The sequence below is a fragment of the Rhinolophus sinicus genome, linkage group LG12 (genome assembly GCF_036562045.2).
Source record: "Rhinolophus sinicus isolate RSC01 linkage group LG12, ASM3656204v1, whole genome shotgun sequence".
Taxonomy (NCBI): domain Eukaryota; kingdom Metazoa; phylum Chordata; class Mammalia; order Chiroptera; family Rhinolophidae; genus Rhinolophus; species Rhinolophus sinicus.
Window position 1 is genome coordinate 55909610 of NC_133761.1, and position 22769 is coordinate 55932378.

At 48.3% G+C, this 22769-nt stretch overlaps 1 protein-coding gene across 1 annotated transcript in view; it reads left to right on the top strand.

Annotated features, from left to right (window-relative positions):
* The first annotated feature begins 1273 nt into the window (after positions 1-1273).
* CAPN8 (calpain 8) overlaps positions 1274-22769 on the top strand; it is a 48213-nt gene continuing 26717 nt past the window's right edge. Inside the window, exons 1-4 of the mRNA XM_019756353.2 lie at positions 1274-1581; positions 4748-4817; positions 21506-21624; positions 22148-22281. Coding sequence (XP_019611912.2) covers positions 1345-1581; positions 4748-4817; positions 21506-21624; positions 22148-22281 — 560 coding nt within the window. The 5' untranslated portion in view covers positions 1274-1344. The remainder of the gene's footprint in view (positions 1582-4747; positions 4818-21505; positions 21625-22147; positions 22282-22769) is intronic.

The window sequence follows — 22769 nt, forward strand, 5'->3', positions numbered from 1 at the left end:
TAAAGCAATAGAAATATATTCTCAGAATTCTGGAGGCCAGAAACGCAAAATCAGTGTCCCTGGGCTGAAGCCACGGTGTCGGCAAGGCCACACCCTCCCAGAGGCCCAAGTGGGGGCCTTTTCCAGCTTCTGCTGGCTTCTGGCCTTCCTTGGCCTGTGGCGGCATCGCTCCGGTCTCTGCTTCTGTGGACACATCGCCATGTCCTTTTTTTAATCTGTTGTCAAATCTCCCTCAGCCCCCGTCTTATGAGGACACCTAGGATTGCATGTAGGGCCATGACCATCATTTCAAGACCCCGAACTTAATTATGTCTGCAAAGACCATTTTTTCTAGAGACTAGGACTTGATATCTTTGGGGGACCGTTTTCCAGCCTGTTCCACACACAAAAGCTCAAAAATCACCGACAGCGTTTATATCTTTAGGGTACAACAGGCCTAGGAGAATGGAGCCCCGAAAAAAGGGATCCGTCCAAGGTCACGGAGCCCAAAATCCCCTTCTGAGACTGGAGCCCAAGACCCCTGCTTCCCAGGCCTTCTCTTTCTGGTCCTGGTTTCTAGAATCATGACAGCCAACAATTAGTGAGTACTTCTTATGTACTGATCTAAGCAGATGACACATACTAGCTCATTGCTCTTCCAAATGACCTTGTGAGGTCGGTCCTACCATTAGCTTCCATTTTACAGATGGGAAAATTAAGGGGAAGACAGGTTAAATAACTTGCCAAATGTTATTGTTTAATAGAGCGAATTACTGATGGAGGTGGGATAGAAACTCAAGCAGTCAGAGCTCAAAATCTTGTTCATAGTTGGAACAATGTCCCATTGGGCTCACTCTGATCCACTCTGTGAAGCACCCCTTTCTGATATTTTTGTCCTCCTAGCAGATATGGAACCAAACTTTTCTGGAAGGAAAGGAGACCTCTCTCACCCCTTGCTCTCCTCCTGCTCAGAACTTCTCTGATTCCTTGGTATATCCTTACCTCAAGCGACAGGCCTTCCCCTCTCAGCCAATGGGCGCAATGGGAGGCAAGGGGGTCTTGCCATGAGGTAGGGATGCTGAGATCCTAATGCATTTCTTAGGTTAATGACCTGGGAGGGGCCCTGGAAGGTTCCCAGCCTCCAAATTGTCTGCTGAAAGGCAGACAGGGAAGGTGGGGCATATTTGGGTACATATTTGCTTCTGGCTGTGACTCACTTCCCTCTGGAGCAGGGCTTCAGGTGAAATATTTACCTGCTCCACCTCCCTTCCATGCTGCCTTATAGCTCCTCTCCCCGTGGGGCAGGTCTCAGACAGCACAGAGCAGCCCTGCCTTCGTGTCTACCCCACGGAGCCCACCTTCAGCATGGCAGCCCTAGCGGCTGGAATCTCTAAGCAGCGGGCAGCAGCCGAAGGGCTTGGCTCCAACCAGAAAGCCGTGAAGTACTTGGCTCAGGACTTCGAGACCCTGAGACAGCAGTGCTTGGACTCAGGGGTCTTATTTAAGGACCCAGAGTTCCCAGCGTGCCCGTCAGCCTTGGGCTACAAGGATCTTGGACCAGGCTCCCCCCAGACTCAAGGCATTGTCTGGAAGCGGCCCCCGGTAAGGAGATGGGCTGGCTGTTGAGTGTCATACAGGATGGAGGGCCCTCACTTCTGGTCAGAAGTAGCTGAAGGAGGAGTCATGGCTCTGTATCTTAAATTCCTGTACCCCATATTTCAGAACACATCTGTCCTTTTAAAAATTTTTTTCAGAGGTGGCAAGGTGTTAAAGGGAAGAACATGCCTGGGCTTTGGGACTGGACAAGTTAGATTTGAATCCTGGCTCTGCCTATGTGGCCTTGGACAGATAACCTCTGTGAGCCTCAGTTTTCTCATCTGTAAAATGGTGCTACTGGCACCTTATTTTTCACAGTTGGTATGAGGACTAGAAATAAAGCTCAGGTATAGGGTCCAGCACGTAACAGACACAGAATACATGGAACAAATTAGTGCTAGATGTAATCATTGATAAGGGGTCAGTTGTGATGTTATTGCTGAAAGCTGCAAGGTCATGAATGGTCCCATCAGGGCTGGTGAGTGGAGAGGTGGGGGCTCTGGGTCTGTGCATGCAGATGGAACTCAGGGGCTCCGAGATGCTGTCACTGGTCCCACCCAAAGCTCAGGGGCAGAGAATAGAGAACCAGCCTCCTGAAACCTAGGCCCATGTCCTACATAGGACCCTTGTCAGTGATTTAACCTCTGGGATGGGAGCCCCCTCCACACAGAGTGGCTGTGAGAATTGAGATAATCATATGAAGTACTCTGTTCAGTGTCTGGCACATGAAGAGACTCACAAGAGAACACACTCTGGCCCTTGGCCAGGGCACCTTTTGTCTTCTAGACCACGATGGGAGAATTAAGTCACCGTCCCTATGTTCTTGGCCGTGGTTGAAAAGGGAGGATGAGATGAGAATTCTTTAGAAATGGTCAAATCATCATTTAACGCCAGCTCCCTGTACCCCTTTGTTTTCATCCTATCAGTTTTGCACAGCAGTTCCCTACTCTGAGAATAACTCCTCTGCCCATCTTCCTGCCTACCCTGGCCCATCTTCCCACCCGCCTCTGGATCTATGGGGTTCCTTTAGGGAGTTGCCAAAATCAAGGTTGAGAATTATGGTTTTCTATGCTAATCTCAAGAGTTGAGGGCCACATTTCATGTCAACAGTTTTCCAGGCTTCTGTCTTGTGCCAGGCATTGCCAGGCACAATTTGGGAAGGCGGTGGGGGAGGAACTGAAAGAATGAGTTGTGGTCTCAGCTCTGAGGGAGGTTGTGGGGAGACAGACACGTGAATGAGGGACTGACATCCTGGGCAGAATGGAGGAAGGACTCAAAGAGGCATAAACATGGTGTGAGTGCGGGGACGTTGGTACTGGGTGATGGGAAAACTTCAGGGAGAAGGTCGCATTCCAGTGGGATTGAAGGATCCCAAGGGGCTTGGGGCAGGGAGGGGATGGAAATGGGGGAAGGAGAAGAGTTCACTTTGTGACCAAAGTCAGGTACCATGTTTCTCTGAAAATAAGACTGGATCTTACATTAATTTTTGCTCCAAAAGACGCATTAGGGCTTCTGTTCAGGGGACGTCATCCTGAAAAATCATGCTAGGGCTTATTTTCTGGTTAGGTCTTAGTTTGGGGGAAACATGGTATCAGTTAACCTTTGCCTAGTTCTTCTCTTTCCTGTGAAATTCTTAAAGCCCTTCCCTCTCCAGCCACATTGCCTGTTCTCTGTTAAACAGCATCTTCACCCGGTCTCACTGTCCATGTAAATATGGTCATTTTCAGACTGGATGTGCTGATTTGTGCCTGTCAACAAAATGCAATAAAATTCAGAGGATGAGGCAGTAGAACCTGATTAATGTGGAGCTGAAGTACTCCCATGGTTCAGGGTTTTCAGATGAATAAATAAATGCTTGTCAAAATTTACCCTCTCCATTCTCCCGCATCAATGAAGAATGATCACACAGCTGCTTTTGGCCAGGCCGTGCTCACACACCACACAGTATATCATAGGACACAGTTTCAGCCTCTAAGATCTTACAGATTATTAGACTTGTGAGATGGTAACGACCCTGATTCTGTGTCTTTCTGAGATGTGCCTTGGAACCTGGGAAAATCAGTCTGTTCCTAAATGCTTCCTTGCTTTCTCCCGAGAGACCTCGCAGGGGCCTGGAAGAAGGTTGGGGTGTTCAGAAATGAGGTGCATAATGAGTTCACTTGCTGCTTTCTTCCCTGCCCTCCCCTCCCCCTCCCTACTTTTTCCCATCCTTCCTTCCTTTCTTCCTTAAATTGTGGTAAGATACACATAACAAAATTTACTTTAGGTACCTTATATACGTGAAATCATACAGTATTTGTTCTTTTGTGTCTGGCTTATTTCACTTAGCATAACGTCCCCAGGTTCATTCATGCTGTAGCATGTGTCAAGACTTCCTTCCTTTTCAAGTCTGAATAATAGTCCACTGTGTGCATGTACAATGTAGTTTTTTTCATCCATTCATCCATCAATAGGCACTTAGGTTACTTCCATCTTTGGGCTATTGTGAAGCATGCGTCTGTGAATATGGGTGTACAAACATCTCTTTGAGACCTGGCTTTCAATTCTTTGGGTTATATACCCAGAAGTTTAATTGCCAGATCAGACAGCAATTATAGTTTCAATTTTTTGGGGAACCTCTATATTGTTTTCCGTAGCCACTGTACCATTTTACGTCCCCAGCGACATGGCACAGTGCTTCCGGTTTCTCCACATTCTTGCCAACATATGCTATTTTCTGTTTTTTGATAGCGGCCATCCGAATGGGTGTGAGGTGACATCTCATTGTGGTTTTGGTTTGCATTTTCCATAGTTAGGAGCTGAAGCCACAGAATTGGGTGATGTCACCAAGAGAGAATGCTTAGAGCAGATTATTGCTGCATGAAATGGGATCGCTGCAGAAGGGTGGGGACCCAGCCCAAGGGTTCCCTGATTCTTAGGGATGAGCAGAGCAGAGGAGCCCTTGACGGAGATCGAGAAGGGGTTTTTAGAGAGGTAAAGAGAAAGTCCAGGGCGAGTAAGGGTACAGGAGCTGAGAGCGCAGAGTTTTCAGCAATAACATGAGGTATGGGCGATGCATGATGTCCTAGGTAACGTCCAGGTCTGAATTCGATGATTCTAAAGTCTACTTTACCCTGGCTGCCACCATCCCTGGGCATCTTCTGACTTGTGTTGTGTCCCAAATTGCTTTCAGGAACTGTGTCCCAGCCCTCAGTTTATCATTGGTGGAGCCACGCGCACAGACATTTGCCAGGGTGGTCTAGGTGAGTAACTGGGGAGAGTCCTATTTACTTTGGGAGAGGGCGGGTGTGTGTGTGTAATGAGTAACATCAGATTAGCTGTGAGACTTGACCGACTGTAGCCCTTTAAGTGGATATGATTCGCCCTATAAAACGGCCAGGTCTGTACAATTATGAGGTGTCATAATGGTGCTTTTATCATTAGTCAGAAAACAAGACTCCTATCTTCCTAGCCAAGCTTTCTTTCACAGGTTCAGAATCCTGGGATTAAGATTCCTTCCTTTCCTATTCTTTCCACATCAGGTGCAGTGAAACTTAGGAAGTACTTTTAAAATTTTTGTTTTCTAAGTTCTAGCCTCCAGTGTCAGTAATTGAGGTTCTCCTCGAAAGCATATTAGTGTTGTTGAGTTCCTAGGCCCTCCTGATCCCAGGGCCGCACGATTTCTGTGTTGAGTTGGACAACATGATATTTAAGGGGACAGCACGGCCCTCAATTGAATTTGTTGGGCTTCCAAACTGCCATCCAGTGACAGCTGCAAAATACAGAACTGGAAATGAAAACAATGAGGATACAAATCCTACGTGGTGAAAACCAGCAAAACAAACAAAATCTCAGCATCTGTACGGTCCCAATAACCTTTATCTTTCAGGAGGTTCCTTTCCGTCTTTTTCTCCTTGTTCCAGCCGGGAAAACCCGTTCTCCTCAGTCTGCTGGAAACCTGTACGATTTTGAAAATCACAGGGCATTTCATTTGAAATGCCTCCAGTGTTCTCTCCTTTCATGAGTGTAGCAAACATCCCCTTAACCAGAGCTCATGTGGCTCTAAAGCAGTGAGAATGATGTGGGGCGCCACACACAAATGTGTGCCCCATTTCTGGAAAACCTCAGCCTCCACGGCCTAAGCCTTTGTGTTAGGGTCACAGAGGGGAAGCGTTCTGACCTTTCCTGTTCTGGGTAAGGGTGGCGTGCCTTTCATTTCCTGCCAAATGTTTCACCTAATTTAGCATGTGTCTCAGGGAAACACAACTTCCAATCTTACGCTTTTAGCGGCTTCTTGTTAGAGATGTTTTAACTTTGGAAAAGGTATTTAATGAGTGCCTTTTAATTGATTGACTTACAGCGATAGATCTCCCTTTGACTCATTTTAAGCAAAGGGAAAACAGGGTTGGCAGAAAGAGGCCTGAGCGTTACCGTGGTGACTGCATGTTGCTGATGGATGGAGCCATGGCTGGAAGTGCAGGAAATGAACCCACACCAATGCTCAGAATCCAACTCACCTCAGGGTCAACGGGGCCTCGCCATGGAGGCCACTTTGGGTCAGGGCCGCCACTGAGGTGGTGGTTTTTAATGAGCAGAGAGGAAGTCTAACTTCCTGAAGGGGCCAGGTGCTTGGTAGGGGGCTCAGGGCCTGTTGATCTGATAGCGCCTGAACATATAGAAAAGTGGGTGCCTCTCAGCGCAAGGGTGGAGGCCAGTGGCTGTGTCACCATAACCCCTGTGCCTGTGAGATTTGAGCCAGGGCTGGCCCTGGCAATGGTGGATTGTGAGGAGATTATGAGGAGAGATTCCTCACCCAAGAACAAGCCAGTGCCATGGGGCACCTGTTAAATGATATGGACTCATGTTTGTTCAATGCTTCATTGGCTTTTCCGAGTCCAACACAGCCTAGTGGGGCCCAATCTAGGTTTAAAAAATGTTGTTATTATTATTTTTTAACATTTGATCTATACAATGAAAATGATGTCTTTTCTCCCATAGTTTTGTGTTACGATTGTATTATTATTCTGAATACACACCGTCCAAAAATTAAGTGAACTGAAAGTTTACAGTGAACATCTACTCCATCCCTCACTGCCCAGCAACCACTTTCTAAAAAATATTTTCAGGCTTTCTTCATGCACATTTAAGCCAGTCTAAATACATAGTCTAATGTTTGTCCCTTTCTTGCATAGAATGGCACTTTACCATTATTTGCTATTATTTCATAAAATATCTTTTTTTATTTCATAAAATATCGTGGTGATATTTCCCTATCAGTATAAAGAGCTTCGTTCATTTTTTTAAGCATCCAAAGTCCTGTGCTCCATTGCGTGATGTGCCACAGTGGATTTATCTTGTTTCCCACCGACACTGACAGACACGAGTTATCGTCTCACAATGATAAGAAATGTTGCTGAGCACGCCCTTCTCCACACATCCTGTTGGACATCGAGGGTATTTGTCTGCTGGGCTGACGTGTGGCCGCGTCAGTCATGGCGTGCGTCCATTCTCCCTTCCTCCTTACTGTTCTTGCTAAACCAGGACTTCACCCTGAACATGTCGGCCTCTCGGCTCCCATCAGAGTTTGTGCTGACGTAGAGTCCAGGAGCTGGCTTTCTTCGGAGACATCATTATAAGAAAATAAAGGTGGGGAAGTCTGTAGTGCTAAGGATTCGGTGGCCCCAGTACTTCTCTGTGTGGAATATGACTTTTTGTTGGGCGGTTCCGTCTCTGCAGAAGGGCAGTGGTTTGGCCGCCACACAAATAATTAAATGGGTGTCTTTTGATGAAACAGCCCCCAAACCAAAGCGTTCCCTGGGTCCCCAGGCCTGGGTCTCTTCACCCTGGCACTCTGAGGAGGGGTGTCCCCCTGGGACCCCAGCCTCTCCATGCTCTGTCTTCTTGGTAGAGCCCAGCCTCCCCAGGCCTGACAAGGGCCACCACACACACAGCGTCCCACTGGAGTGGGAGGAATCTCAGGGCCACGTCGTACTGTGATGGAGTCAGTCGTAAATGTGCGACTCCCTGGAGGACACTCCCTGTGGGACACACCTGTGGGTGTCCATCTCCCGCGTGTGCTCAGGGTTGGCACGTCACTCAGGGAACTGCAGAGACCTTGCTGGTCTTTCTGCTGCGGTTGCAGCACAGCCTGTCACTTCCTTGCACATGGGCTCATGCCTGTCCCCAAACTTCTCGAGGCCTCTGTGGCCAGTGAAATAGCCTCTCTAATCCACGAAGTACGCATTTCTGGCTGTGTGCACCCTGCACAGTAGGTTGTGCCTGTGCAGCGTCCCCTGCCAGGGAACGCTGAGACAAGGCATCCGTGATGCCTATGGTTGTGAAAATGCAACAGGACTGGCAATGGCTTCAGGCATAAATGGGCCCCAAAGCCACAGGAAGGGATGTTACTCTACAAGCCAGAAGACCTTGGTCTCTGAAAAGTGAGTTTTGACACTTGCTGTTTTCAAGAGTAGGGAGCAGCAGAGTTTCTTCTTTTAACAAATAAGGAACAGAGACTTCCAGAATTTAGACAGAAATGAGAGCGCTTTCTGAATAACAAATGCTACAATGTTTATCTAAACTTTTGTTCTGGTGGTGGTTTATTTTCCATGCTGAGCAGGATTAGTAGTGAGATAAGCTTTCCTTTGAAGGTGAGCTGGGTGTTGGGGTTTCTCTCTCTTTATCTGGCCTTCCCCGCCTGTTTTTCCCTCTTGGTCTTATATCTGTGCGTTTTGTGCTGTGTGCTTATCTTGTCTACCCTCCTTTCTCTCTTGACCTGATTTTTCTCTTCACCTCTATCGACTTGATGTCTTTCTCATCTTTGTTGTATTTCCTGAATAGAGTTTTATATTCTGTATTCTTGTTTTGAAAAGAAAATGATTGGCCTGTTTCACGTGTCTCTAAAGACAAAGAACTAACAATGACGACCTAAATTCAGGTGCCTTCTCTGATGCATCCCACACGTTGATTTTCCTCCGTGAGTCAGCGCACCTCCACCGCGAGGGGACTGCCCTCCTGGAATGGGGGCCAGTGTACATACTGCTCTCAGCACTGCTGTCAGCATCTTTAAAAGCGCTCTTCTAGAACCTTTTGATCTATAGCATCCTTCAAGGGCTGGGACAAAGTAAATCAATTCACTGCGACCAAATGGTAACTTTTAATGAACAATCAGGGGAAGCTTCAGTGAACTTAAAGGGCCAAACTCACTCTTTGATTCTGGAAAGCATAGGGTCAGACCTCCAGGAAGCAGAAAAACTGCAGACGACAGTTCTTTGCCACCCAGGCATCTGTAACATGGAGCACGTTTGCTTTTGCTGTGAGGATCTGATTCTCCTTGGGATGGCTCCCCTTCTTTGTGGAATATATTTTCTCTCTATCTGATTCCTAGTGCTCAGTGCCTTCATTGTCGATCCCACTATCACCACTGTCGGATCTGCTCAGAGGAAAGGGCACGGGACAACCATTTACATTTTAGTGTGAATTTGAGCCAGTGGGTTACAAGCATTGTTTAAGAGCATGATAGAATTCTACTGTTGTATCTTCAGTTACACTGACCCTCGCTGATTTACTTCCTTTCAGCGTGAATGTAGGCAATGAAGCACAGTAATAGAAATCACAGGTGGTTTTCCTATCCTCTCACAATTGTTGCAAATATCTCAAAACACTACTTCTGCTCACCACTACCTCCTAATTATGCTGTTTATTAGGCTCCACTCCAAATCTTTTATATGGAACATTAATAAACAGGCACAGACTTTATTACACTTTTTAAAAAACATATTTTGATAACTATTCCAATATAATTTTTTATAGCCCTATTTTTAAATTTTATGCATTTCAAAACATTATTGTGAGATCAGATCTTGACTTCCCCACACTGCCAAAGGGAAGTTATTAACTTGCCTTGGACGTTCTTAACCTTATCAGGAGGCGGTGAGTGATGCCAGGCTATGCCAGGAGGTTGCTCCTTGAGTGCCACCTTGGCTGAGCAACCTAAGGTTTAGGTCTGAAAACCAAGTCTCAGAGAATGGCTGATTCCTACACAGACAGGTGCTTGCTGAAGTACTTCTGTCCTCCGTTTTCAGAGGCTAGTCATTTTAACAGATTCCACAGACCCAACAGGACCCCCACCGTTAGGGCCTGACTCCGTCTGTGCCTACCAGCTCAGGGCACCACCCACTGCATAGGTTACTGCTTTGCAGACCTCACCCCAGGGCCTACGGGTGATTTCTCCATCAAGGACAGGCTAGGAATCTTGGGCTCCTCTTGCCCTCTCTGACTTATTAGGGACACACTGCTACCTTCACCTCAGCCACCAGGTCCAGCATATGTGGCTGGTTAAAGAGCATAACTAAAGGGGGCCGGGGGCCACCTGCAAACAATGCACTTGACGGAACACTGGTGATGCAACATCCGGGTCCCCAAGGCTATGGAGAGCCTGTCGGTGCTGGGTGGTGAGGCTCCTCCCTGAGAGGAAAGAGCTGAGGTGGCGACAGGCTTGTGCAGGAGCAGGAAGCATGAGGCCTCTGTGAAGTTTGGCTCAGCCTCGGACATTTATTAGAAGCCCCCACAGGGGCACGGGGGGCTGTGTTCACAGGCGTGCACCTTCGGTTCCCATCACCCAGGGAACAGAAACATGGGCCCTCCTTTTCCCTCCTCTGCTCTCTCCTCCTCCCATCAGACCCTAGTCCCGGTGCCACCTGCTCTCTGGACAAAGGACGGATGCCATCTTTATTCTAAGAGGCTACACTGACTTGAAGAACCGAAACAAGCATGGTCTCGGTTCCAGCAGTGTGGGCTGTTTTATAAGCCCTTCCTGGGCGCCACTTTCCTTCAGACGCTCTCTCTGGCTCTGTCCGTTCCTATTGCCTCCCTCTGGCCTTCTCGGCTGTTCTTGCTGATGTTGGGCTGTGCAATCCCTCTCCAGCCGACAGAAGTTGATCGGGTCTGCATTGCACAGAGGCACAGTTTGCTCCCACTGTGTCCCTCTTCCTTCACAGTCACCTTGTAAAGTGACAGTTGGGCTTTCTCGTGGGCTTAGGGAATGGCATGAGGCTCCCGTTCCCCTCCTCCTCCCTGCTCCCTGGGGTGGGACCCTCTCCACTTTGCACTCGGTTTACCGTCTCACCTCCTGCTCTGAGTCTGCTGTGTCTCACCTGGAGGTCCCACAGGATGGCTATGCGGCCTGGGGATTTGTTCCTGGCTTTCAGGACCCAGCCCTTGGTCACTGCAACCTGCGATCTTGCCTCAACTTAGTCTCTGAACTTCTGCCCCCTGGGCTCCCCAGCTTTCTGCTCTGTAGGGGGAAGGAGATCTGGGGGTCCCCCAGTGGCATCTTGAGCCCCTTCTGCACACCCATTCAGGTCTCAAAGGCTGTGTTTTACCATCACTTTCCAGGCCAGTGACTGAGGAGCTGCCCTCCATCACTTTGGCTTGGGGTGTTGGCCCCTCTTATAGGGTACCCCCCTTGCCTTATCTCTTTAAATTCCATTTGCTCTTACTTGTCCATGCCATTGGGCTCCCCAAATCTCCTTTCTCTCCTGGCTCCTGGGTAGTCAGAGTTGAAAGCCTCTATGGACGGATTAACTGCAGGGGCCATGACACAAATGAGTAAAGTCAGCCAGTAAAGGGTCACAATAGAGAGTAGTGGGGACTGTGGCCAAGTAGAGACCATGCCGGGTATGAAAAGGAGCCAGGAGACCTGCCCCGACTGCTGTACATCGAAGAGCACTCGCTAGTCACTCTCGCTCCTCTCACTTGGCTTTGCTTTTCTTGATGGCTTCTACCACCACCTGGCACATTTACTTATTTATCGGTGGGTTCCCCACTAGAATGTAAACTCCATGGATTTGCTCCCCCAAATCCTTGTATCCTGAGGGCCTAGAATAGTGCTTGGCACAGAGTACATGCTCAATAAATATTTATACGTTGACCATATAGAGGACTTGGGGCCAGATTTTGCAGTTCTTAAGCAAAGCCAGAAATCTCTCTCTTTTTTTTTTTTTTAAATGTGAAACCTCCCAGTTCAAACATATCAATCACTATGCAGGCTGGCACTGCACACGCTGAACAGAATAGATCTGCAAGGTAGTTTTGACCGGTTTATCCCCTTCAGTCTACACCAAAGCCCTGCGGGGCATGAATTATGGCACTGACCCTCTGGACTTTTTGCATTCTAACCAGCGTTCACCCTTCTGATCTGCACTGAACTGCTGCTAGGCGTTCCTACTTTGGTCTTTGGAGAAACGATGTTTTTTTGTAGATGAGCCCCAGGCAGACCTGTGCTGGTTGCTGATTGAAATTGCTTTCTTTGTGGCTGCCTGGCCGCCAACCTGGCCAGGGTCCTGTCTGCCACTCCACCTAAGAGCTCTGCTTTCCTCCTGTCTCCTCTTGCATTTTTTTTTTCTCTTAGGCACTGGTACTCAGGATATTTTCCCAGACTGAAAATGCCTTGTTTTCTGTCCATCACACCCCACTAGGCTCCCAGGCATTTTTACATCTGAGTTCATGTCACCTCCTCTTTTAATGTGTTTATGGCGGGAGGCCATTCTCGTCTTACCACGGAGACTCTCCCTTGTCCTGTGTTTAATACTTGATGCACTTTAAAGACCCACGTGTACATTGGGAAGCCTTAGGATCCCCGCACTGCTTCGGGAGTGCCAGACCATTTTCGGTCACTTTGGAGGGGGCATTTGACAACCTGTGTAACCCGCCCCAGCTCAAACGGAGAAGGGCCACGTCATGCCTCCCCATGTGGGTTTCAGCCTGGGCCAGAGCTAATGATAAAATCAGAGCACTCATCGTTTTCTTTCTTTCTCCATTAGACCTGGCTTCTGGTGTTTTGTCTTGGTTTTGCATCCGAAGGGCATTATAATTAAATTCAGTCAGCACACCCCTTCCTTGAAACTGGGTCTGAGATGTTTTAACATGAGCCCCAAATGTATTTACTTATTGATTTTCTGTTTTTCTCTCCAGTGAATCAATTCCATTTTTATAATCTAAGGAAATGTGCCCTCTACATAGCATTAAAGGTGTGATTTAAAACTGGGGGGGCCAGAGTGAGAAGTCCGGGCGTAGTTTCTCGCCATTGAGCCTTATTCCTTCAACGATAGCAGAAATTAGATAAGAATTGGCCCGATGGGCTTCATGAACTAGAAGAAACCCTGAAATAATTTGAATCAGTCCCCTCAGCTGTGAAGAGTTTTCTTTCTTTTTTCCCCCTTTCCTCCTCACTGATAACTTAGAAGGTAAAGCAAGATGGCCTCTGATTGAAAAGATGACCTGCCACGAACTATCCTCAGCCAAAAGCCGCCCTCTGCACCCGGTGGCCCCGTCTGCTGTCAGGTCTGAGGGATGGCTTCTGGGTAACCATGGGAACCGGAAAGTGGAGATGTGTGCTGGTCTATGGGGGGCCACCAAAGTGGATTACTTAGTGTACTTTATTAGATGTAGTATATATGTAGCTTGAAAGAAGTCATTTTGAGGATATGAAAATTATAGTTGCTGTAAGGAGTCACACCGCCACTGCTCAGAAACATACCAGTAATCTTTGAAACTGTATCGGTGACACTCCTCCTAGGGTGACCCATATACCCCACCCCCTGCTGAGAGTTTCTGGACATTCATAACACCAGGGACTGATGTGCTCTAGTGTCTTGCTTCTAGAACAACGGTAGCTTGCTCTAAGGCAACCACAAAATGAGGAGGCTATTATAATAATACGTGCTAGAGTCTTAATTTACCAATATCACAGGAGGTACGGACCACGTGGCAGGCTCAGGGATGGGGGTGGTGGGGTGCTTGTAAGAGTGAAGGGACATGTGTGGCGCATCAGACATACTGATTTGTCAGAATCAGGAAGAACTTTCCCGGCTCACTCATTCATGTGACAAATACTCATTAAGTGCCTTCTTCGAATAAACAGACACTATCTCTCCTCTCCTGGTAAAGAGAGATGGGAAGAAGGATCCAGACAGCAGAAAGAATATGAACAGGTCCTTTGGCTAGAAAGAGCAGGGCCCTGGAGAGGACGGGTAAGGATGAGGCAGGGCTGGAGCGCAGAGGGAGCCGGGAATGCAGGAGCCGAGTGCAAAGGGGGCAGTCAGATCACCAGGGCCTTGATGCTGGCCGAGAAATTGTGGCCTTTATTCCTCAGGGCAATGTGGAAGCATGGAAGGTCTGTTAGCAGGGTCATGGTTGGCCAGACTTGCTGCCATGGGGAGAATGGAAACACACCTGCAACATAAGAAACACTCGTTATCTGAGGACAACTGGTGTTGGAAGAGGGCCACTAGAAGTAAAAAGGAGGCCCAGGGGTCTTAGTAATTAGTTTCTAAAAAGGTTTGGTTAGTGTATGACTTTGAAAAACGATCCAAAAAGTATCTCTTAGATTTCACAATACTGGTGGTCACAATTGCAGCTTTGTGCTAAATCTTAGAACAAAGAATGCATTTGATTGTTGACTTTTTGAGAGATGTGCTTTTCCTGAAAAGCATTATGAGACGGTAGCAGGCCACACTCTCCTTCCACTTCTCGCTTGCCTTTTGAAGCAGAATCATGAAAACATTGGAAAACTTCACTTTTCCCAAGGTCCTCTTTGAATCCTTTGATGCTCAAACCATTCCCTTGGGAAGTGCCAGTCCTGCCTTGAGCCAAGTGAGTTTTCGCTCCCTCAGCTGTAACTGCTTGAACTCTGCCAGGGTCTCCTTTCATCACTTTCACTTTACATCACTTTATGTCACTTTCATCCATTTCACGAAATCCAGCAAATTTAGCCAAATGTTCAGTGTCACTTTGTACCCGCTTTGAATTCTGTGTGTGTGTGACTGGCACGATTCAGGTAGGGACAGTTACTACTGTGAAGGGGGGAGAATGTTTAAGCACAAATGCATGAATATTTTCACGTCATGACAAGTTTGCCTCTTTTCTGCAACCTCCTAAGTACAGCTCTGCAACCCTCAATGAATATTTGGGGAAAGCGGGTCCCTTACAGGCCCAGCAGGAGAGAAGGCAATGGCAGGGGGGTTAAGAAAGGAGCGGCCGGTTTGGGGAGCTGTTTAGGAACAACATCAAAACCACTTGGGAAGCAACTGGACATGAGCAGAGTGAAGGAAAAGAGAAATTAAAATGGCTCTCAGGCTTGAGCAAGTGAGAAACCAGTCATGCTGATGCCTGAGATTGAAAATGCCTGAGAGGCAGGTGGGTGGGAGCAAGACGCTGATTCCTGCTTCATAGACCCAACATACAGGGAAATGTATAGAGAATTGTACCAGCAACGGCCTAGCATAATTTTCATTTCAGTTTTTTACCGAGTAGTACACACTCAATAAATGTTTGCTGATTCACTTGTTTGGGCTCCCTGGTGTTTTTGGTTAATTTTTGTTGGGTGATAATAGCGCGTAGTAGGGAGGTTTGTTGAAGGCTTTCTATGTGGCAGGCACTAAGCTAAGCACTTGACACATATTACCTCCTTTTTATTTTCATAACAACTCCAAGAATTAGCAACTATTTTATGTTATTGCAACATAAGGAGATGAGGTAGGTCAGAGAACACCAAATGTTAATGAGGTGAAGGCCAATGGAAAGTGAAAACGATGAGAGGCTAGTGAGAAGCTGTGTGTGGTTTGAGGGAAGGAGAGAAAGTTCCTGAAATTTCTTGTTTGTCTTGCCTGGAGGTCTAGGGCATATATTTCAAATGGTGATAATCCTGTTTGCTTCTGTGTCCTAGTGGCTCTGGAGCGCAGGGGAAGGACAGCAAGCTCATCATCTTGCTGGACTGACTAGTCCTGGCTCTGACACTGCCTGTTTGACCTTGGGAGGTCACTGAACTGCAGAGGGTCTCAGCTTTGCTCATCAGGAAAGTGGGGATTGAATACGCTCTTTACCTGGTGCAAAGCCGGAAAGATTCAAACACAGGAAGTTACTCTCCTTGTGCAGAACACAAATGAGGGCGTGGCTTATGCTATTTCGGGGGAACTCTTGGAGGATGAAGGGTTGAGCCCGGAGTGCATTTCTTTCTCATCCCCATTTTGCAGGAACTCACCCTTCCAAGAAACCATTGGATTAACCTACTTTAGGATTGAGCAGGATTTACTGTAGGTCACTTCCCGAAGTGCAAGGTGCATTAACCGGAAGTATATCTATAGGTACAAAGAAGCTGCAGAGTCCTGCCTGGGGAAGTAGGGAACTCAATGGAGTTCAAGTCAGTTTAAAATTTTGTCCAATCCAATAAATGAAAGATTTTTTTGGCATAAGGGACTGATCCCTTTTGGGTAACTGGTGAGTCTTCCAGATTCTTCTCCTCTGCCCTCCTTTCCAAGATGGCACTGGAGGACTGGCCCTGCTGGGTCCCCATATGCACGCTGGCTGTGTCTGCCCAGGTGCGGTTGGCCTGGCTCCTGGGCCATCTGCTGGTGTCCACTGCTGGCACCATGCTGGTGGCCTCTTGAACTTTATTTGTAGAGGCCACAGGGGACCTGAGAGGTTTTTCCAGACAGCCTGTTGTGTATCTCTTTCTTCTGTGGCTCACGGCTTAATTCTGTGCAGGCTGCCCAGGTGGGCGCAGGACTTCTCTCCAAGGTATGCATTTTCAAATCACTTCTGGCAATTTCATACCAATGTGATTTCTCAAGAAAGCATTTTATGCTGGGGTCTATGAAAACTATGGGGCACACTCTTGGCCGCCAGTGAGCTTCCAGTCTAGCCAGAGAGAGATGGGAATTGTCAGCAAAGCAAAAAGAGCCACAAGTGTGTGCGGAGGGTTTTAATGTATCAAAAAAGGAGGAATTGAATGCTGAGGGCTGCCAAAGCATGTTCACCAATGGGAAGGAGATGGGGAGGGCAGCTACTGCCATCGCTTAGCACAATGTGCAGAGCTGAAATAGTGCCTGTGTGTAAAACCTGACAGCAGCCTTATACCAAAGAGCAGGTGAAGGATGCCTCAGCTTTGATCAAATATTGAAGGTGGGTTTTTACAAAACAAGCACATATTAGCAGGGTCGAAATCTTTGCATGACATTCAGATGTGCCAGCAGCATAGCATTCTTTATTTTCCTGGACTGTTCTCAGCTTGCTAGGGAGCCCCGATTTCCACTGACCATGTGTGGGAAGGAAACATGAACTCACCGATTAAAGGTATTTCCTCCTCTGCCTGTTTCAGCTTCTCCTCTCTTTTGGATAAATGTTCATCATTCAATCACTCTGCTTGGTGGTTTCTTGCTTCTTAAAGGTCTGTCTCTGGCCTCCCCAAAATGGCACCCGGATACATAGAAGGCCACATATCCCTCCGGACAATGGGGGAAGGGCTGGTGGGTCCTCTGGGTCCTGGCTGGTCTCTTGGAGATGTGACTGGCGTATTGTGCGTTCTGTTCTCCTGGTATTGTCAGGGTCCAGTGGACCTTCCCTGGCTGAGTCAGGCCCACCTCAGTGTGTGCTGACACGTCACGCACAACATGGCTGAGTCAGGCCCAGCTCAGTGTGCGCTGACACGTCACGCACTCCATCCAGGCCCTGACCCACAGCCACCACAGCCCCTGCAGTCACTCACCATCTGAAGCACTAGGGGCTGTTCTTTGCCATCTTCTCTCACCTGTCTGCCTTGATACTCTATGCTGCCATTTTTATTCTGCTCCCAGAATCCCCAGTGGGAAACAGAACATAAGTCCTCTCTGCTTTGGCTTCCTCTTGGGGTGTGAAACCATTGTTCTCACTCCTGCCATTGTTTGAGGAAGGGGTTCAAAGGTCTGACATGTCTCTTTCTTTCCCTCCTCTCTTCTTCTCTCTGTAGCCCAGAAGCATCTCCCTTGGTGTTTGGGAAATTCCCTTAAGTTAGAGCTTGATGCCTTGCTACCCGTGACCTATAATAGCACTAAGTGTTCAGACTGCCAAGCTTTGATTGCAATAGGTAAAGGGAATTTTTGAATTCAGAGATTTCTTTTTAACCCAGCCTGACTCAGGATTGTTTCTTGATTGGCTTAAAACTTTCCCTGACAGAGCGGAGCAATGACTCCATTGTTGTAATTGGGTCTGTTTTCTGGAAGCCCTGAAACCCCCCCGATGTGATGGGTGGGGGTGGGGTTCTAGGGAATCATGATTTGAGTGGAATAGAAAAATCAGTTTATTATTTTGATAATTATGAGACCCATTACATATATAACCTGAATAAGGAACAGGAAGAACAAAGCTCAGCTGGTTCCCCAACTTACCATGGATCCCTGCCCCTCCAGCTCCCTGGTTAGCCGAAACTGTAGCCTGTGACCAGCCCTCCCTGGAGGTGTCTGGGGAGCAGGGACTTGCCCATCAAGATTATTTCCCAGCGTTTTTTGGGGCCACCTTATTTACCACTCAACTTGGATCCAAAGCCTCTTGGCTGCTTTTGAAAATTAAAACTATGCTCCAAGATCAAAGCTGTGTCCCCACTGAGAAGAACCCAAGTAATGTGCCATAGGCTTGAAGGCAGGTCCTCAAAACAAGCTCTTGAAATATTTTAAGCAACAGAATAAATGTTTATTCTCCCAAGCGGACTTTTTGAAGGGAAACACACTCATTTGGATATGTTTCTTCGAAAAAGCATCTTTGCCATGACAATGCATTTGCACCTTCCGTAGTCGCTGGCAGGCATCCAAGAGCTTGCGTGCCCACTGCGTCGCCTCAGAGCTCTGCGCTTGCCGTGACAGCCAGGTGGGCCCTGTGAAATGTCAGAAGTGAGGCAGATGAAGAGAAAATTAAAGTGTCTTCCCGCTGGGCAGCCCTATTTGATGTCAGCAGCTGAGGGGCATTTTATTCCTGTGCCTGGAATTGTAATGTCTAAGGAGCGTTCTAGGTGGGCCGCTGGAAGCAGCTTAGGCTGAGAGCAAGACTGTTCCTATCAGAAGAGAGGTGGGTTATGCCCAGTCCTGAGGGCCGTGCAGCTGCTCTGATCTCTGTGAGGGGCCACCTGCAGAATACTCATCCGATCCACTCCCCAGAGGCCAGTGCCTCTGATTGTCTTCCCGTGTTATCTCCCTCTGCCCAGAGCTTTAGCGGCAAAGGCCCCTGATCTTGGTGGAGGTAGGACCTGTCAGGTTTGTGCATATCCTGGTTGGTCTCCATTTCCCCACATCCCAGGGGGAGTCAGGTGCAAACACATCAAGTGCTGCTGGGGATTTGCACAAGAACAAAATATGGCTCGTTCATTCCTTTGGTCACTTGCTTATTTTCATTCATCAAACATGGAGCCCTACTATGTGCCAGCCTCCTGCTGAGGGTGCCAAGATGAAAGGATCCACATCTTTGCTCTGCAGGAAGAGAACAGAAGAGTGGCAGTGAGAGACAGTTATGCTCAAGTGGCGCAGGAAGGTGCTGGGGGCTCCGAGTAAAGAGCGCATGGGGCACCAAAGCAGGTCAGAGATTGGGTCACGAAACTTCCGCCTGGTATGTGATGCACAGATGGAGTTTTGAGTCCAACCTGGTTAATATCCATGATCTGAAGCAGCTTGAGATCTGTGCACCCAGAAGTGTGACTTAGGTCTTTGGGAAACTCAGAGAAAAAGAGGTGACTTGTAGTGGGAGACTGGGAGGCAGCACAGAGGCTTCGTGGAGAAGGGGAGAGATTCACCAGGTGGTGCTACCGTGAGCACTTTGCAGCAGAGGGAACAAATGACCAAATGCATGGCAGTGGAAAGGGCCAGGGCATGCTTTGTGCATATCCAAGTTTGACTGGAGATTAGATGCATGGTGGGAGTGCAACGGGAGAAAGGCTGGAGAAGGGGGGTGGAGGCATATTGTGAAGCGTCTTAATGCCCTGTTAGTTTTTATTTTGCTCTTAAGCATGGAGGAAGTTGAAGGTTTTTTTAAGATTTTTTTTTTTTATTGGGGAAGGGGAACAGGACTTTATTGGGGAACAGTGTGTACTTCTGGGACTTTTTCCAAGTCAAGTTGTTGTCCTTTCAATCGTAGTTGTGGAGGGCGCAGCTCAGCTCCAGGTCCGGTTGCCCTTGTTAGTTGCAGGGGGCACAGCCCACCATCCCTTGCGGGAGTCGAACCGGCAACCTTGTGGTTGAGAGTCTGCGCTCCAACCAACTGAGCCATCCGGGAGCTGAGCGGCAGCTCATTAACTTCATTCTAGTTGCGGAGGGCACAGCTTGCTGGCCCATGGGGGAGTGGAACCGGCAGCCCAGACTCTAACCAACTGAGCCACCCGACCGCCCCGAAAGTTGAAGGTTTTTGAACAGAGGAATGCCACGGTCATAGGTGTTCATGGGAAGAAGACTGGAGGGAGGGAGGACACTCCGTGTTGTTTTATTCTCTCTTTGGATGTTGCCTTTTAATGAGATACTGCCCCCTCGAGTCTTCTGTAGTGAGAAGTACCAAAGACCCTGACTGCGCGTATCTCCCTCCGCTGCCAGGTTTACTCTCACCTGTGACTCCCTATTGTTTGTCAGTGAAGTGGAGCCTGGTGAGAAATGGGAGTTGGAAAGACTGCTGTGTGTGTGTGTGTGTGTGTGTGTGTGTGAGAGAGAGAGAGAGAGAGAGAGAGAGAGAGAGAGAGAGAGAAAGAATGTGAGGTTGGTTGGGGAAAGGAATTAATTTGGGACCAAATCATGAACGTCTTTGTTGGGAGAGAGGAAGGCAGATGGAGCAAAGGCCTTTTCAGAATGACCTGGTAATGGAGCCTTTCTGAGCACATGACAGATCCTCAGAGGTGGGTTCGTGGACCAGTTTACTTCCTGCTCAGGCAACCTGAATGTTCCCAATGCTGGACTATGCATGCAAGTTTGGCCTTAGTGGTCAAGGAAAACATGGAGCTAGACAAGGTCCAGAGGGTCTCCATCTGAAGAGGTACTGAGACGCTCAGGCTTTTTATATGGAGAAGGTGAAGGATGAGACACACAGGCAGGACTTTGGAGCCGTTTGGATTGAATGAGTGGGAGAAACTTGTTCAGCAAACCCTAGACTCCTGGAGAAAGGCAGCTATTGGGCCAGTAAAATGGAATAGTCTGTCACTCAGTGAGAAGCCCACATAAGGACATTGAGATCTCGGAGACTGGTGTAGAATAAGTCTATACAGGGATGTGACAAAAGTTGACATCACTTTCAGGGTGATAGGTCCACCACAGGATGTGAAGGTGAGCAAGGGGGACATGGGGCCTGTGCTTATCTTCTGAGGTCGACGCCAGGAGGGGCAATGATGCCTTCCGAAGAAACACCGCTCAGTGGTACAGGTCGGGGAGGCCCCACCTCGCGGGGAAAGGGGTTTCCTGTCTTCTTCTGCATTTACATGGATCTCGAAAGGGACCATCACCAAACTCAAGAATTTTTAACCTCTTTTGACTTTTATTTCTTCTGCCTCAAATTATGATGATTTAATGCTAATCAATATCTCAAGAGTGTTACAAGCAATGAGGCATCAAGACTGTCATGGTGAGCTCTGGAACGCAAAAGGGCAGTCTACACAGATGTGGAGAGCCAGCTTTCTGTCATCCAAGGTCATGCGGGGCAAGGAACACACACGTGCACGCACAAGCATGCAATCACACACACACACACACACACACACACACACACACACACACACACATCCTGGGCTGACCAAAAATTCGATGTTTCCCACAACCAAATGTTTTTATCAGAGTTGCTAATAAGGAACCAAAGAGACTGATTTTTGTGTCTTTTGCTTGTTTCTTTCATTTTTTACTCCACTGGTTGAGTGCTTAGTAGTGTGAAATGGTCAGCATTCAGGAGGCCATAGAGAGGAGCAGAGAACTTTGGATCCAAGTACATGACTTCCAGTGAGACAGCAGGAGCTGACGGCTGCACTGGACCTTTAGACATGGCAGGAAGAGAGTCTGACTATTTGACTTAGAAGGGACAGGGGTGACATGGGCTCTGGATTGAGTGGGACATTGAGGGTGAGCAAAGCAGGGACCCTGCAGGCCCAGCCTGACCAGTGTGTGTCTTCCATGGCCCGGTGCAGGTGACTGCTGGCTCCTGGCGGCCATTGCCTCCCTCACCTTGAATGAAGAGCTGCTTTACCGGGTGGTCCCCAGGGACCAGAGCTTCCAGAAGAGCTACGCAGGAATCTTTCACTTTCAGGTATTGTGCCCTCCTTATGGCCCTTGACACTACTTTCCATGCTCTCTGGTCCCACACCAGATCTGCTGACTTGGGAGCTCTGGAGTTGGGGCCCAGTGGCCCCGTTTTAACACTCCCTCCAGGAGGTTCTGAGGCACACTGGGGTTTGAGAACTGCTGCTTTCACCCCTCCATCTAGTCACCCACACATCCATCCCCCTCCCCCAGGCCTCACGGTCTTGAACAAAGGCTTGGGAGTGAGTGTCATGAGATGTGAGTCCGGGCCACCCACTACCACCACTATGTGATGCTGGGTAGGTTTTCTTAGCCACAAACTCGGACACTGGACTCGACGTTTCCTGCTTTTTCCAGCCCCTCCCGAGTGCTCGGATCAGTAAGACACGGCTGTTAAGGAACTTTGAATTCACAAAAGGTCCAATACTGAACACTGATCTTCATAGGGGCGCCTCCTGAGGTCCCCAAAGAGACTCACACCCCCCATCAGATTATTCCCTTGAGCAGCCGCTGTGTTTTCCTGCCCCCAGTTCTGGCAGTACGGAGAGTGGGTGGAGGTGGTCGTGGACGACAGGCTGCCCACCAAGGATGGGCAGCTACTTTTCCTGCATTCCGAAGAGGGCAGTGAATTCTGGAGCGCACTGCTGGAGAAAGCCTACGCCAAGTAAGTGGGGCCATTAGGAGCTAGGGGACCCCACAGTCTTCCTGGACGATCTCACCTGCCCCCTTCCCAAACTCAAGGTATCATGCCCAAGTCTTTCCCATCACCTGGACCCGCATGCCCTGTTCCCGCGGTAACCAAGAGAAACAGAAATTTGGGCGAGGGGTTTAAGAGCTCAGTTCTGTTCCACATGAATCTGTGAATTAGGGACAAGCCACTTAGTCCCTTGGTGCCTTAGCTTTCTCCTCTTTCAACCCCCCAGGGCAGTTCTTAGGTCCAAATGAATTTTTCAAAGAATTTTGAAACAGAAGAAAACCACTATACTTAGATACTAAACTCAACAAAGGCTGTTGATCCTTTGTTCAAGAGTCATTCTCCTTCTCATCAGCATTTGATGTTTAAAGACTTCTTTTAATTAGTTTCATTTACTGGTACCCTTTCCGGCAACCCCAGTTCCTTTCCAGCCCTATTCCTACAGCCCCAGGAGATGC